The 15,627-nt window shown below is 38.0% G+C and overlaps 1 protein-coding gene across 5 annotated transcripts in view; it reads right to left on the bottom strand.

Annotated features, from left to right (window-relative positions):
• Window positions 1–1,209: 1,209 nt before the first annotated feature.
• The window catches only part of ANKIB1 (ankyrin repeat and IBR domain containing 1), an 88,466-nt gene continuing 74,048 nt past the window's right edge, over window positions 1,210–15,627 (bottom strand). For 3 of the 5 annotated variants that reach the window (XM_058023029.1, XM_058023038.1, XM_058023046.1), the window contains exons 12-20: window positions 12,196–12,330; window positions 11,544–11,630; window positions 11,385–11,451; window positions 10,874–11,019; window positions 10,105–10,283; window positions 9,498–9,549; window positions 6,431–6,542; window positions 4,730–4,863; window positions 1,210–4,381 (exon numbers count right to left, since the gene is read on the bottom strand). In XM_058023029.1, coding sequence (XP_057879012.1) covers window positions 3,629–4,381; window positions 4,730–4,863; window positions 6,431–6,542; window positions 9,498–9,549; window positions 10,105–10,283; window positions 10,874–11,019; window positions 11,385–11,451; window positions 11,544–11,630; window positions 12,196–12,330 — 1,665 coding nt within the window. In that variant the 3' untranslated portion in view covers window positions 1,210–3,628. The remainder of the gene's footprint in view (window positions 4,382–4,729; window positions 4,864–6,430; window positions 6,543–9,497; window positions 9,550–10,104; window positions 10,284–10,873; window positions 11,020–11,384; window positions 11,452–11,543; window positions 11,631–12,195; window positions 12,331–15,627) is intronic. The other 2 variants (XM_058023062.1, XM_058023054.1) reach the window with 2 other exon arrangements.

Below are 15,627 nucleotides of genomic sequence, written 5' to 3'. Positions count from 1 at the left end.
TCCTTTATTCCTACTATGTGTGTGTCACTCTTCCAGTCAGCTGCAGAGGATGCACATGGGCTGCTCCTCCAGAAATATTTGTGTTGTAAATGCATGAAATTGGGTATAAATCTGATGGACTGGTGCACTGTGCATTTCCACATGGTTCTGTTCTAAGGTTCTGTACTTAATAGCTCTCTTGTGAGAAAAGCAGCCTGTATTCCCTTAATTCCCAGAGCCACAACTGATGCTGTTCTTGAGATGTGTTGCACAGTTATTACTTGCATAAGTAACATGCATCTGTCTTTGCAGCTTTTGGGTCTTAATTACTCATTGGAGCTTGTGACAGAGCCAGGAATTCACCCTGCATTTTGGGAGGTCTTTGGTTTTTGGGCCTCATGAGGGACATGGGTAGGTAAAGCAATGGCAGAGATGACATAAAATAACAATGAGCACTTGGTTCTTTCAAGGCACGTTAAAGCTGTCTCTTGAGCCAGACAAGCTGTCTCTAGAGCTTGTAAACAAACTGGCTATCTTTGTGTCCATGTTTTGGCTTCCACTGTCACCACCCTCCCTGAGTATTCCAGTGGGATGTCTTCTGTGAGGGCACTGAGGCACTGGAACTGGTTGCCCAGAGAAGCTGGGAATGCTTCCTCAGTGGAAGTGTTCAAGGCTGGGTGGGATGGAGCTCTGAGCAGCCTGGTCTAATGAAAGGTGTCCCTGAGCATGGAAGGGGGATTGGAACAACATGGTCTTCAAGGTCCCTTCCAACCCAAACCAGTGTGTGGTTCCATGATCTTAGCATGCTTGGTGGAGGAGGTTGATGACATTACTGTAACAATGAACAAAATAGTTCAGTGCTGTTAATGTAACAGAGGCACTCTGAATTCCCAGGTAACAATGGAGAGTGGATATTAAGTGGCAGTTAAGTAACACTGCTTAACAGAATCTTTCACAAAAATGAGCCCCCCCTGTTTAGCACCACTATGTAGTGACAAGGCATTACTCTACAAACAAGTGCACAATATGGCTGCAGCAAGTAAGACAAATTCTATTTTAGATTTTTTTCAAAGCTTAATGATGGTACTTTATATTTACAAATCAAATCATTCAGGTTACTATATGGTGTCCAACTAATCTGGCACAGTACTGAACATACCCTAAAAATGTCTGTCAGCAGTCTCAAGGACCTGCTACAGTAAGTCTAAGATGTAATGAGACAGAACGGAATTAGTTTAAGTAATAAATGTTTAATCAAAGAATTTTACATATTATTAACAGCATTCATTTGGCCAAACATCTACATGGTTGTAGTATCCTACCTGTATATAAAGTGGGAATGTATCAAGTATAGACTATGAAAGTGCAAATAACAATTCAAGGTTAGAGTAATTTTTTTACATTATAAAATTAACAGGTTTACAAAATAGTCTTGCCAAACTTTTATTTTTGAATTGTAAAGTCAATGACTATGGTGTTAAAATAAGTACCAAGAAAATACAAATTTAATAGTCTAATTTCATGCTCATAAGAGTAACACGGAAACAATGGATTTACTGCACAACCTAACCAAATTACATAAAACCAGAACCCACAAACTTCACTATCTTCACAGAGAGCACTCTTACATATCTTACTGCAACTTTGCGAGACATCTCAATGCAATACACAATCTTTTTGTGAGAATCTTTCTATTCAGAAATTACCATTCAAGGAAGCTATGTGAGTTGAACAACTTTCAGACCAATTCATGATGACAATTCATGAAGGACCATTTCAGTTGAAGGACTTTATACCTACAGGTATTTTTCAAAGGCTCAATATTATGTCAGGAGTAGGGTGGCTAGAGGAAAAGTTGGAAAATTATTTAGACTATTCTAATTCATTCTCTCTAAAGATGCTTGAAAATGGACAAGGTTTTTATGGGGTAAGGGTAAAATATTCTTATTTCATTTTTTACTAATATGAACCTTGTAACTGCAAGGTTCCAAAGCTGGATTTGCATGAATTAGTTACCAAAACACTCACTTGAACTCACAGTAATCAATACATAAACTTTGCTATCATGACACTTGCCTATACACACTCAGTAGTAATAAACTTTTATATCATATCAACAAATCTCTGGTAACAGTTAAGCAAAACTTAAAATGGAGTGTATGTAATTTGCTCATGTTATGAAAAGTTTTGATTATATGTAATTAAAACAGCCATTTGAACAACTTATTCTAGTTGTAATTACATACTGTACCATTGTATCTTACTAACTGTAGATTGATGCTTTTAAGCAAATCTAAAACCAGTATTTTTGTTTTTCACGGTACAACAGCTAGGAAAAGGTTTTTTTGTGGTTTTTTAAATTTTATTTTTTTTCTTACACTAAACAGTAATCACACAGCAAATGAATATTGTGCAATTGAACAAATACCTAGTAGTGTTTTGTATATGCAAAAACACTGACTGAACGTTTAGTTATTTACTGTAAAGGCAAGGCCATGGGTGGTTTTATGGAGGTCTTTGCAATTAATAGCATAGTTACTCCAGAACAAACACTGAATTTGAATTACTTGTTTAACTGTGGCAACTATCCAGTTGGGTTAGGCAAAGGCACCGTAACATGTTGAGCAGGATGTGTTATCTTTTAATTGTGGGACTGAATAATATATGAAAATTCTGTATTCCTATATTTTTATAAAATGTTATCATTAAAAGTAATTGCACTATTAGTGCATAAAATGCTTTGTAGATTTATGAAAACAAAGAACTATGATTGCACTTCCATTAAAGTGTCTCTTAAAATACAGCATAGCTGTTGCTAACTCACTGTATTTTAATATTTAAAATAACTGTTTAACAGCAGCATTAGGTTTTATTAACTTAAGATACAGGCTACATTTAATTAAATGCAGTCACCATGGCAACATATGCCAGTTAAATTTGGAGACACAATGCTACCCAGTGGTTTCTTCCATTGCTAAGAATTGTGGGATTAGTTGGATAGGGTAACACTGCACTGTTTCATTAGGCTACTGCCAGTTAACTTTTCACAGTTTGGCACATTTGGACTGTAAATAGACATGAAAAAATCTTTGATTTTAAAGGGAAAGAATATCCCCTAAAACTTGTTCCTGGAGCAGTACTACAGAGAAGCATTAAATACCTCCGTTCACACTGCTAAAAAAATGAAAAATGACTAAGGAAAAGTTATGGAAAACAAAACCAAAATGCAAATGAACTGCTAGATGTTATTTTGGTGAAATTATGAGTTCTAAAAAATGGAATAAACTATTTCTTAGGAAAACCAAACAAAATAATCAGTGTAAGCCTTTAATCCATACTTTCAAGTTAAGGATCATCAACCTAAGGCTAAACAGATGCTGCATTGTATTAGGAATGTGGAATACAACCTACTTATTCCTTTCTCTTGAGAGCAAAAAGGCAAATACTACCTAATTAAATGCAAAGGATATTCCTTGAAAGGTTCACATCATTATGAAGAACTGCAATTCAAGAGAACTCCTAAATATCCGTTGTTACGTCAGTGGTTACAACTGAGCTGCAATTATGTGGATCAAAGCCTCCATAATGCTTACTCCACATACTGTACCATCTGTCACTGCCATTCTTTCACTCCAGATTTAGTTTTTATTCATACCAGATGCACGTGTTCAGTCCATTCACTTGAGGTTTGAGGAGTCTGACTTGAACTATCTCCTGAATTATCTAGGGTGCTGGTTACCTCCCTGTTATTATCACCAATTTGTGTTACTGTTTCTCTTGGAATAATGTTTTCTTCAGAAGTGCTTTCCTCTGTTTGGGTTCCTCTGCCTTCATTTTTGAGTGCATCCTCAAACAGTGCATGCTCTTCCTGAGGCTCCAGCCCTGTGTCTGTAAGGTTTGGTTGCCCTGCTGACCCATCTTCAGTGCTGGGCTGCTGTGACTCCTCATCTGTTTCTGTACTTGTTGAGGGGATCAGGGCAATACTCTGTGGGTTCATGTCATGAAACCAGGCCATAATATTTCCAAGCAGATTTTCATTGGTATTGGGATCTTGACTGCTGGAATCAGCATCGCTTGAAGTTGAATATAATCCACTTCTTGTCTCGCTGCAGGGGTGGGAGTGAAGACGATCGGCTGAGAAGGGATCATTGCCCGCACCCAGTCTCATCAGACTGTCACCAAGTTCTAGCAGCTCAGAGCTGCTCAAAGCACCCCTTGGGTTGTCTATACTGATGGGAGCAGAGTCCAGTCTTGTAGGCAAAGAGGTACCTATTGCTCCTAAAGATGCCTCATTATTTAGAAAGTCTCTAGTTTCTTCATCTACGGCCAAGCCAGATTCTTGTAATGACAGCTGAATAGCTAGCAGGATGTTTGGGTCATCTTCATCCAGAGAACTCAGAGCCTGTGGAAATACAAAAGGATGCTCTCAGAATAAAACTTGCATCTTGTTACATATTTTAGATGAAAAGCAATTTTGTCTCAAATCTGAAATTCATTCATTATTCCTACATGTCCTTTATCAGAATAAATTTTTACCAACAGTGCTGACAACACAATTTAAAAAGTAACTATTGTTATGTCAGTGATTGTTTAGCAATTCTTACCATTGTGAATGTATAATTTATTGTCCTAGATTCTCCCTTTCTCCTTGAAGAATTAAGAAAATTTGCAGAGACACAATGACACAGACAGGCAGAGCAGAGGAGAGCAAGCAAAGCAGAGAGAATGGAAAAGAGATTAGGGGAGATACCTGAAGAGAATCCTGGTTTTCAGAGCGACTGACAGGGGTATAGTCATGAAGCGAAGAGCTGTGCAGAATACCCATAGAAGCTGAACTCACCATGGAGGTGCCATGTCTTCTACTGCTGCCACCTTCCTGAGTGTCTGTTTGGGCAACCAAAACAAAAGTGGTTGAAGAACCAGTGAGGAAGCCTCCTCTGCTACGATTTACTGACAGAATCTCTTACTTCCTTTTGGATTCCAGTTGTGTAATTTTATTCCTTTATTCACTCTGAATGAAAGAATCCAAACCACTCCTTCCCATCAGCTCTTACACAGTGGTGAAACACCAATCCCACTGTTTTAGGAGTGACTGCCTGGCTCATTTGTCCTGCCTTCAATACTCTTCTCTATGAAAGCATGGGCTATGCCATTGGGAGCATGGGCAGAAGGGGCAAAGTGCTTCTAAGGCACGTACATGATTTATGGAAAGGCCTGAAAATTACTGCCTGTGGACACAAATACAGGATGCACTTACAGATGGATTGCAAATCACATTTGCCCAATTCTCTGTTCAAAGACAAAACCTCAGCTATAATGTTAACATTATAATAATCTTTACTGTAACACTGCAGCACAATTAAGAGTAGAGTTGTTAGGGAATACTTCAGCAATTACTGACATTGCTGTTTTCTTAAAAGCCACAAAAAATAGAAGATGGTGCTTCCAGAAAAAACTGCTCTGTAATAGAAATAAATGTAGATCTCTTGACTTTGGAAAATGGAATTTTCCACTCCAAAACTCAAAATATGATAGACTGAAATAAAATAATCTCTTGCATGCTTTAAAAGTGTGCACTTAGCCATCACTACTATATCCAAGTGTTCAGTCAAAATCTAGTCCTTCAGCTAACAAAATAGTTTTGCATTTTATTTGTAATAGGGAAGAACCAAAGTTCACCAAAATTTTGATTACTTTTTCTAAAATAGAGGATGCATGTGATCCTTTCTCCTCAATAAAGGATCTCTCTTCTTGGTTTTAAAGAACAAGCTAAGTGTTAAGTTCCTGAGACACAGCAATTTGTGCAGCATGGCTGAGAGACTGAGCACACAGACTGGCAGCTCTGCAGAAACAGTGCCACAGTATGAGTTGGGTTCAAGCTATTTCTGGACCTGTGCTAAGGTTCTGGCAGAACTGAGCCAGCCCAGACAGCCAAGTCACAGAGAGACCTTAAAGGACTGCACTACCAGCCCTCAGAAGAGCAGCACTCTGCAAGTCACAGTCAGGCCAATTTCTTTCCCGGCTGCATTTGCCAAAACAGCTTCTGGGCAGAGTTTTGGAATCCAACCTTAGGACGCTCTTCCACAGGCCTGTAGCCTCTACATTCTATGCACAACTGGTTCTTTTCATTGGTATAGAGGACTTGTGTACGAATGAGTGACCTTCAGAATTTCTTCAGAAAAGCAAACCTGTGCTGGACAGCTGAGAAGTTGTTAGTGGGAAGATCAATGAATTTCTCTTTTAGAACAGCAGCAGCCACAGTGAAGTCAACAACACTTCTAAGATCACATAAAAAAACTGCAGAGACAAGCCTTTATGTTGTACCCTGGAAAATACAGCAATGTATTTGAAACTTCTTTAAAGTGTATCCACAGAAGAACAAGCCCTGTTGAGGTCACTACCAGTGATTTCTGAAGCAGGAAGAGCAAGGAGCCAGCCCAGAGGGCCGTACCTAAGGTACTCTCACTGGGGTCCTCGGGGTCGGGAGTGTTACTCAGCAGACTGTGCATGTCCCCGCGCCGGCGCTGCCTGTGCCTCCTCCGATACTGAAATTCAGCATATTCCTGCATAAACCAAAGGTTACAAAACACAGGGCAGCATGCAGCACTATTTTTCTGAGTAACAAGCAGCACATTTTTATAAAAAATGTGTGATTTTATATGCTTATTATAAAATCACCCGCTTTCAGAAAAATGAATTGCAAGTTGTATCATGCGACGCTTAACATAAATAACAAAAAAATCCAAGGTAATCCTAGATCTATAAAACAATGAATTAGCAAAAAAAACCAAAACTTAGATGTACTACCAACATTTTAATACTTGCAATCTCCTTTTTTACCAATTCCAGGAACATTTCTTGTTTAAATCTCTGATGCCAAACTTTATATCTGCACCTATTGACACACTTTTTAATAAATGTATACTCACTGATTTTAGAACATAAAAACAACTGATGTGAATTAGACCAATAGATTATCTCAGAATCTCTGCTGCCAGCAATTGGCAGTAGAAAAGAACCTTGAAAAGACAACAGAAAGCTGTTAGACATACACTGGAACTTGATATATTTCTCTGAGCCTCCAGGACACTATGGCTCCAGAACGTCTTAAGCCATATCTGACACTCTTCCACTGGTCACTCTATGATGGATTTTTATTCAATGGATTTTTTATTTTTACTACAAATCTCCTCTACTTTTGCTTAACTTGAGCTGCTAATGAGCCATACCATATGGATCTGAACTCCCACAGCCTGTATTTTCTCACATTGTGTGTGCTTAGACATTTCATATAGCATTTACATTTATTGGAAAAGACTCTTGACCACATCAGGCTAACATCCCAAGGGCTAATTATCTTAATACTTGGATCAATTTGCATATCTTTCCTAATATGAAGGAACTAGTTCTATGCTTGAAAGCAAATTTCCAGGTATATTTCTGGTATGTCCAGCTGACACTGAACCTGTGTAGGCAGCACTTTGTGTAATTTCAGTTATTCCTACACACAAGGCAATAAAACTGTGCACACAGGTACTTGCTCTTCTCTTCAAAAGAATATTGTTCTTTATTTCTGTGAGCTCCAAGTCTGGAAATCTGTAATCCAAAGGATTCATTTGGCCAAATGAATTGGTAAAGATAACAGTACCATTAGTTTTCCTTTCCTATATTAACTCTTTAACATCTGAAGTACCTAAAACTTAAATCCAGAAGTGCTATTTCTCTTACACAATGTCCCTATTAATGTAGATGGTATTAGGAGAGTATGTTTTCTTCCATGAACTTTCTCAGACCAAGTGCTTACTCATAATGACATATGCAAGACAAAAGGAACAGTCACAAAATCATGGGTGTGGGCAGATTTTTATCCATGGAAGCTGTGAGAACATCAAAAAGTAGCTTTATTGGACCAGACAAAAGGTCCATTTAGCCCAATATTCTATCTTCAACAGCACTTAGTAGTATATGCTTGTTAGTCTAATGGAACACCATAAAGAAACAAAGCAAGCATGAGGTGATTCTTCTCTAAAGTGTTCTTCCAGCTTTTAGGGATCTCAGGGATTTTCTAAATGCAAGGCAGAGCCTCAAACAACAGAAAATCAAACCTTGATGTAGAATAATATAACTGAATTATTAAAAAATATATATAATTTTATTACTCTGAATCAGAAAAGGAATCATGGGAAGTGATCATTGAACATTAAGATCTATTCATCATACCAGATCTTAGCTCTCATTTGTTTGCAATAAATACAGTTCTATGTAAAATACTTTGCAGTGAAATTCACTAAAATAAACAAAGATGACCATTATTAATTCTATAAAATTCCTTCAGCATAGGTGGTTGCAAGTATTTGTGATAGCTACATAGCAAAGAAACCAACTTGCATCACACAGTGCCACATTTAGGCAAATCATAGAAACTCATAAGCAGATCATCTAAGCACAGCTGCAATTGCACCTCCTGCTAAACAGCTTTTCAACACATTTCTTACCAGCTTCTTCTCATAGCCAGTTCCACTGTCATCAGTAACATCACAATCAATCATACAGTAACATCACAATGAGTTTGATGTTGTCAGATGTGGGATTATTTAAAAAAAACTAAAGGAAGGAACTGGACAGGAGAAGCAGCTGATCTTTTGTAGAGAAGCGAGCCATGTTCTCACCAGCGTGATGCTCACCAACAATAGCAAAGGAAATATATGGAAAAAAGTACATGGAATTTTCTAGGATGTTTAACAATGACTAGCTAGAAAGAAAACAGCAAACAAGGAAATGTTGAAATGTAGTTTCCTTCCTGACTGAATGCTTTAATCTAATGTTCTCAAAACATTAACTAAAAATTAAGATGATAAAGGAAATCTTTATAGGAAGCTTCTCATTTTTTAGAGCAGAGTCTCAAAAACTACTTACTCCTTCCCATATACAGATCATAGAATATAAGTTAAAAAATTATAATTTTAATTCTTGGTAAAGTAGCAGAAATTAATGTCACTTGAGTATGCAATTTCCATCCTGCTTTAATACCTAACAATAAAAATAAATATTTGAAGTATTTAACAATATTTAGGAGTATGACTGCATGTTTTTGTTGGGATTTTGACAGAGGATGGAAATTTCATAAACTTTTTGTCAAATTCTGCTGAACTGATATTGCATTCAAAAGTAATCTACATAATTTCATACATTTATTACTTTAAGGCTCTCCAGCACACAGACAGCAGTTTATAGTCAATTTTAAAACTGCTTTTGTACTTGGAAAATGAATGTGAAATATCTAAGGTTGCCTAATGCCACCTTAGATAACTACATCCATGTTAGAGGCATTATTTATAGTCATTGCACAATTAATTACATATATATTTCCTTCTATTGTGAAATAAATGAAATGGAAAGCTTAACCAACTTGAAATGCTTTGACTCAAGATAAGGAAGCTCTTCATGCAGATTGTGATCATACCTGTGTTTCTAGCAAATGCAGAACTAAGTTAAAAAATTAAAAAGAAATAGTTTACCTCGGGGGATGCAAATCCTAAATACTCCCAATCCCATGTTCCACCAGCAAAGCTATAAAATGGAAAGATACAACATCAAATTTAGAAATAGAACAAATATGATAACCCTTCAGAGCTTCAAAACCTATTGAAATCTGAAAACTAGGGCAACTGTAGCTCTCTAAACTTAACAAGTCTTCCCCCTTAATTCTTAATTCGAAATTAATTTTGAAAGCCCTACAGAGTTAAGTTGTTGACTATTCCAAAACTGCCTGATATGTTTAGAAAATACTTAAGAGATTTTTGTAGCGTACCAGGCATTTAGTGACAGTCTTGATGGAAAAAAGTAAAATGGAAGCCATGACATCTAATCATTAATATATCACAAGTGGGGAAGCAATTTAGGTTGCAACACACATAGCAGTGATCCTCAAAAAGAAAAATATGTTTTTCCCCAAAGGCTGTAATTCCACAAGGATGAGAGGCCCAAGAAAGCATCACTATCACAGTGATTTACAACCACCACACTCAGCATCCACTCCTAGTCAGAGAACAGCAGTGGATTCCCCCTCTTTGTCAGCTGCCAAAGGAACATTTGCTGCCTTGTGCAGCGTTCTGGGAGGATCACCTGCGCCTGGGTGCCTCTGGGGAGTCTGCAGGAGCGACGCCGCGGGCCACCGAGGCCAGGAACTCCTGGCGCTTCTGCTGCACCAGGCACGCGGCGCGGATGATTTTATGGCGCGGTGTCCGAAGGTAAGGCCGGTTCACTTTCTGTGCAAGGTCTTCAGTGACCATTTCTAGGTCTGTCTGCAAGAGTTCATGATACAGAAAAAACAGTTTTACAGGGAAATGCAAAACAGGAAGAACTCTTCTCCATGAACACTGAGGGGAATGATATCCATTTTCCTGAAAACACCTGATGAAACACCAAAATACCCCAAAATACCTGTCCCCTAGCCTATTCTTTTACATTCTGTTCTCCAGCTTGGAGCAGGATTTCCCTGCACTCTGAAATACTGAGTATCTTCAAGGGACCCAAGGGACAGGAAAGGAGGCAGCAGTCCCAGGTACTCCCCCAGTTTTGCCTCCTCCCAGATGTCAAGCACATCAGAAGAGAATGAAAGAAAGGAGAAGCTAGAGAAGGAGATGAAGACTGAAGCTAAAATGTTACCCTCAGAAAGCACATTAACAGGAAATTTTCTTACTTTCTCCTTCCATCTGTCCTTATCCTTTTCCTTTGCAAAGTGATATAAAAAAAATATGCTACTTTTTCTAACTTGGTTACAAATATAAAACAGCCATGTCAGTTTTATACTACAAAAATGGTAAAAAGACACTGATAACTAATATAAAAAAATAAAGTGCCATTAGGAAAGTAAAATATACCTATGTATTACCTGCATAAGTTCAAATATTTCTTTCTTTGTGCTTTTAGGCTCCAAAAAGAATCCATATGGATAAGAACACTTAAGAATGCGGCGAGTTTTTAGAAGCTCTTGCACTGCATCTTCAATGAATGTGGTATCAGGACAGCCTCCCTCAGCTGCAATATGAAACAAGCATTGGGAAAGTATTTTCCTGCTGATGTCAGCATTACTTTTGTGCATATCAGTTAAATATTTTGCAAGTAAAGAGCAGCAAGTTCTCAATAACTGCGCAGTGTTCTTAGGAAAAGAAATAAACACAGAACATTAGCTTCTACCATACTAATGCTACTTCCTCCTTGAGGCTTTGGAATAGGTAAGATTTACTGTACATTTAACTTTCATCCAATGTTTACAAATTAGTACTGGAGGGATGACATCACACAGCAAACTTGATGTGAGCACTGTCCAAAAAAGAACAGTTTAGCCATAACTGTGTTGATGTGATTTCAAATCAAAGGCACAGATCACAGCAAATACTTACTTCCACTTAGAGCTCTACTCAACTGCTCCATCTTTTCTTTGGCTGTTTTTAGAAGGCGCTGTTCTAACTAGAAAAAGAAAATAAATAAAAGAAAATAAAATAATTATTTTGGGATTATTAACCAGAAACAAACATCAGTAAAAATGGCTTGACCCACACCTGGTAGCTAAGTTCATGGTTCTTAAATCTTGTATAATAGTGCATAAATCTATCAAGCTCTTGAAATCTTCTATGCTTCTTTTCAGCCTGGAAAATAATGGAGAGACAAAAGAAACCAAAATAAGTCTTATCATTTAATACAACTATCACCATTAAATATAATTAAATAGTGAACTGTTTCTATTAAGACTATATGTAAAGTATTGCGCACAGTGTGTAGTGCCATGTAAGTAAAGACACAAAATTAATTTTTGAAATTCACAATGCTGCAAATACTGCAGCCAAAGAATTGATACACTGACAGTCCCTGCTATTTAAAGCAACTTTCCAAAAGCCAAAATTAAGGCATGTGTTCTGTAGTGCACAGCAGCTAATTGCAGGACCAGCATGCTCATTTCACAAAAGGAAACCATGTCACAGAGAAGTAAAATGGAACATTGGTGGATGCATAAGATTTCTGCTTTTGACTTTGTTAACAACCACAAGTGTAGTGTAGCACAATAAGTAGTGCTTTCTTTCTGTCTCTTTGATATGTTTAAGGTTGTATTTTTCCATTTAGAAGTCTGGTTTGGAAAATTTTTGATTACACTTATCCTGAATGGAGAATTGCAACCTTAGTGCTATTTTTCAAATACACAAATTCATTTGTTACCTCTACTGTCATCTCCTTGGACTGCTCCTCCACATGCTGGATGACCTCATAGCGAGTGCATCTGTAGTAGCCCCCAGTGGAAGAGCTGTGCTTCTTCCATTCTTCTAGGCATATCCAGCAAAAGTCATATTTGCACTTCAGAACAAAACAGGAAAAACGAAAGGAAAAAATATAAGTTGAAATGTCTTAGATTTGTAGTTAGGCATCATCATTCCTCTATGGACAACTTAATTAACAGCATTCTGAGCATAAAAATATTTTGGAGAGCGTCCTTCCTATTTTACTTAGTCAGGAGATCTGTTTATCAAACCATATCAAACCATGTCAGTCATCATTTTTGTTCCTTGGATCATTAGACTCTGTTGGATCTACATGTTAAGTTTTAAGCAGAGGAAATAAACCAAATGCTAAATACAGCTGATCAGGCCTGTTTTTTTTTTTTTTGTTTGTTTTTTTTGTTTTTGTTTTTGTTTTTGTTATTGTTAGAAAACCAGTCCCATTTCTTTAAATAACACAGAAACTATTCATGAGAAAGAATGAAATTTTTTTTTCCTTAATATTGCTTAAAAAGCCATGATTATTGATGTTTTGTCATGTGGTGCTTCTGACACAAAATATTAATAACAACTACTAAAGCAAGAGAGAAGAAGTCTGAACATAAACTTTGATGAGTGATTACTTCCAGGTGAGCCTTTTCTGCACTGACTGAGTAAAGTGCTTTCAAAATAGGTAAAACCTTACAAGGAAGTGTAAAGTGACTTATTCATGCTTCTCTGCATCAGAGAAGATCCAACTGTGTTAAATATTCTCAATTCAGCAGCAAGTGTTCAGCTAGGTAATTTAAAAATAACTGGAAGCTATTTATGGACAGATAAGCAAAAGACTTCACAATTTGGTGAACCATGTTTATCTGTCTTATAGATGAGGAGAGAAAATTTACATTAATTAATATTAAGCCTTAAGTATTATTAGTGGCATTTGATAAATTAAATTGCATTTCTTATCTCTTTGGTAAGTTTAACCTTTCCAGGAATACCTACTTCATACCAGATGAGTTTGTCTGTAGTTATTTCATACAATCACTTACATATATTACAGGAAGGAATGAAATCCAATTCTTGCACTGTACTTTTACTAATTTTGTCTCAAAAATCAGTAGTGCTGATTTGCTTCTAAAAAGCAATGAAGACTAGAATATTTCTTCTTGTTGTTGTGTGTGGTATTCACATAATTCTCTAAACAGAGAGAGAGACATAATTCTCTCTCCCAGAACTTTCCTGGGAAGCTGTGAGATGCTGTGAGAAAGCTCAGAGAAGAAGATGAACAATTCTTATCTTTACTTGCTGCATCTGTTGTTTGGCACATGTGGAATGGAGATTGTTTACCAAAAGGGATTTCTTAATTGCACACTGGTGATGGTGGTTTTGATTGATTGACCAATTATGTCAAAGCTGTGTTGTGACTGTCTGAAAGGGTCACAGGCTTTTAGTTTATTATTAGCATAGTATAATATTAGTATGTAGTGCAATGTAATATAGTACAGCTTAATAAAGCATTTGTTCAGCCTTCTGAAATCAGGGAGTCAATGCACGTTACTCTCCCATCAGGGGTCTGCTACAATAATTGTGCTGTTCCTTCTTGTTTTCAAACATTTTTAAAGCTGTTGGCTTGTAAAAAATGGTGAGAAATGCTGAGAATGAAGTGCCAGCACACCTTTGTATAAAGTGTTAAGTATGACTGCATCATTTGCCTACCATTCAAACTCATCCATATTCCCTATAAAAAAAAAAGAATCATTGCAAAATATTTAAAAGATCATATGAAACAAGATGTTTCACAAGCAACTGAACTAATAAAGCTCAACTTCCTATTAAGTTATGTATATATGCTCCTACTGCAACAATCTCAGCTCACCCAAATTATCTTCCATCTGACCACTCTATTATATTTATCTTTTAATCTCTCATATCTCCAAAAGCCTCCTCAAAACCCAAGATTCACAGAGTTCCCAGACCTTCCTCCCAGTATCTCAGTCTCATGACACCTTCAAAACCACATCAGCGGTTTCTGCACACCTCCCAAACCCAAAATCATTTTCAAGAAGGGTAAGAAGGACAACCCTGAAAACTACTGCATGTCAGGCTCACTTCAGTGCACGGTAAAGCCATGGAAAAGATGACTCTGGGAGGTACTGAAAGCACCCAGAGGACAATGCAGTCATTGGTCACAGCCAGCACAGCTTCCTGAGGGGAAATCCTGCTTGAGGAACCTGATCTCCTTCTGTGACAGGGTGACCCACTCAGCTGAGCAAGGGGAGCCAGGTGATGGAACCTTTTGGACTTCAGCAGAACTTTTGATAAACTCTCACAGCCTCCTTCTGAACAAAACATCCAGCACAGAGCTGGATAACTGTGTTACATGATGGCTCTCCTGGACTCAGGACTCAAAAGAATACTGAGTTTGCATAAATTGGGAGGAACTGTCCACTCCCTCGAAGGCAGGGAAAGGTTCTTCCCTGACAGGGTGCTTGGCCCTGGAACAGCTCCCCAGGGAAGTGTCACTGCACCAGGCCTGACAGTTCAAGAAGAGTTTGGACAACACTCTCAGGCACACGGTGTGACTCTTGGGGGATCCTACACAGGGCCGGGAGTTGGACTTGTTAATCCTGGTGGATCCCTTCCAACTCAGCATATGATTAGCTATGATTAACTATCTATGGTTAACTCCTGAGCTCTGTTTTATGTGTCTTTAATATCACTGAGCCTTGTATCATCACCACCTGGGCTTAACAAATCCCATCTGCTGCCTGGCCAGGGTGTGAGCCAAGCAGAACAGGTCATTGCTGAGCAGGCAACAGCTGGGTAGCTATTTCAGCCTCTCTCTTGGTGCCAGTACAAATGAAGTCTGCATCATCCAGCTACCGAGTTTCATGAAACGTGCAGCAATTTATTATCTATGAACCTCCTCCTGTTCCTTGAAATCAAAGTGCCCATAAGCTTAAAAAGTGACTATAGACAGTGGAGTGAGAAAGCAGGACTGTGTAAGCCCTCATTAGAAGCTGCATCCATAAAACAACAAGAAAATGCCTGCTTAAGTACAGAAACCAGGGTTTCATGAGTAAGGAGTATTCTCCTCTACACCAAGGTGCATGCTAGATGCTAAGAGGCAGCCATAGCCCATCATGAAGTGAGCTTGACCTCACCGCAAAAAAAGGCAGAAGCTCCATCATCAGGGATTGTAACTTCAGCAGAGGAAGCAACAAGTGAGGCGACCACTATTCCTTGTGTCCAAGCCTCTTGAGGACACCCTTCCTCACCAGGCTGAGGGGAGGCAGCTGCTGTCTGTGCAGAGATTTCTCCATGACAAAAGAATCTGACTGTTTTAAGGACACTTCAAGCTGCCTATAACCATCAAAAAGGAAAAGAGACCTCT

The sequence above is a fragment of the Melospiza georgiana genome, chromosome 1 (assembly GCF_028018845.1).
Source record: "Melospiza georgiana isolate bMelGeo1 chromosome 1, bMelGeo1.pri, whole genome shotgun sequence".
In the NCBI taxonomy this organism is placed as follows: domain Eukaryota; kingdom Metazoa; phylum Chordata; class Aves; order Passeriformes; family Passerellidae; genus Melospiza; species Melospiza georgiana.
This window is presented reverse-complemented; position numbering and strand designations above follow the sequence as displayed.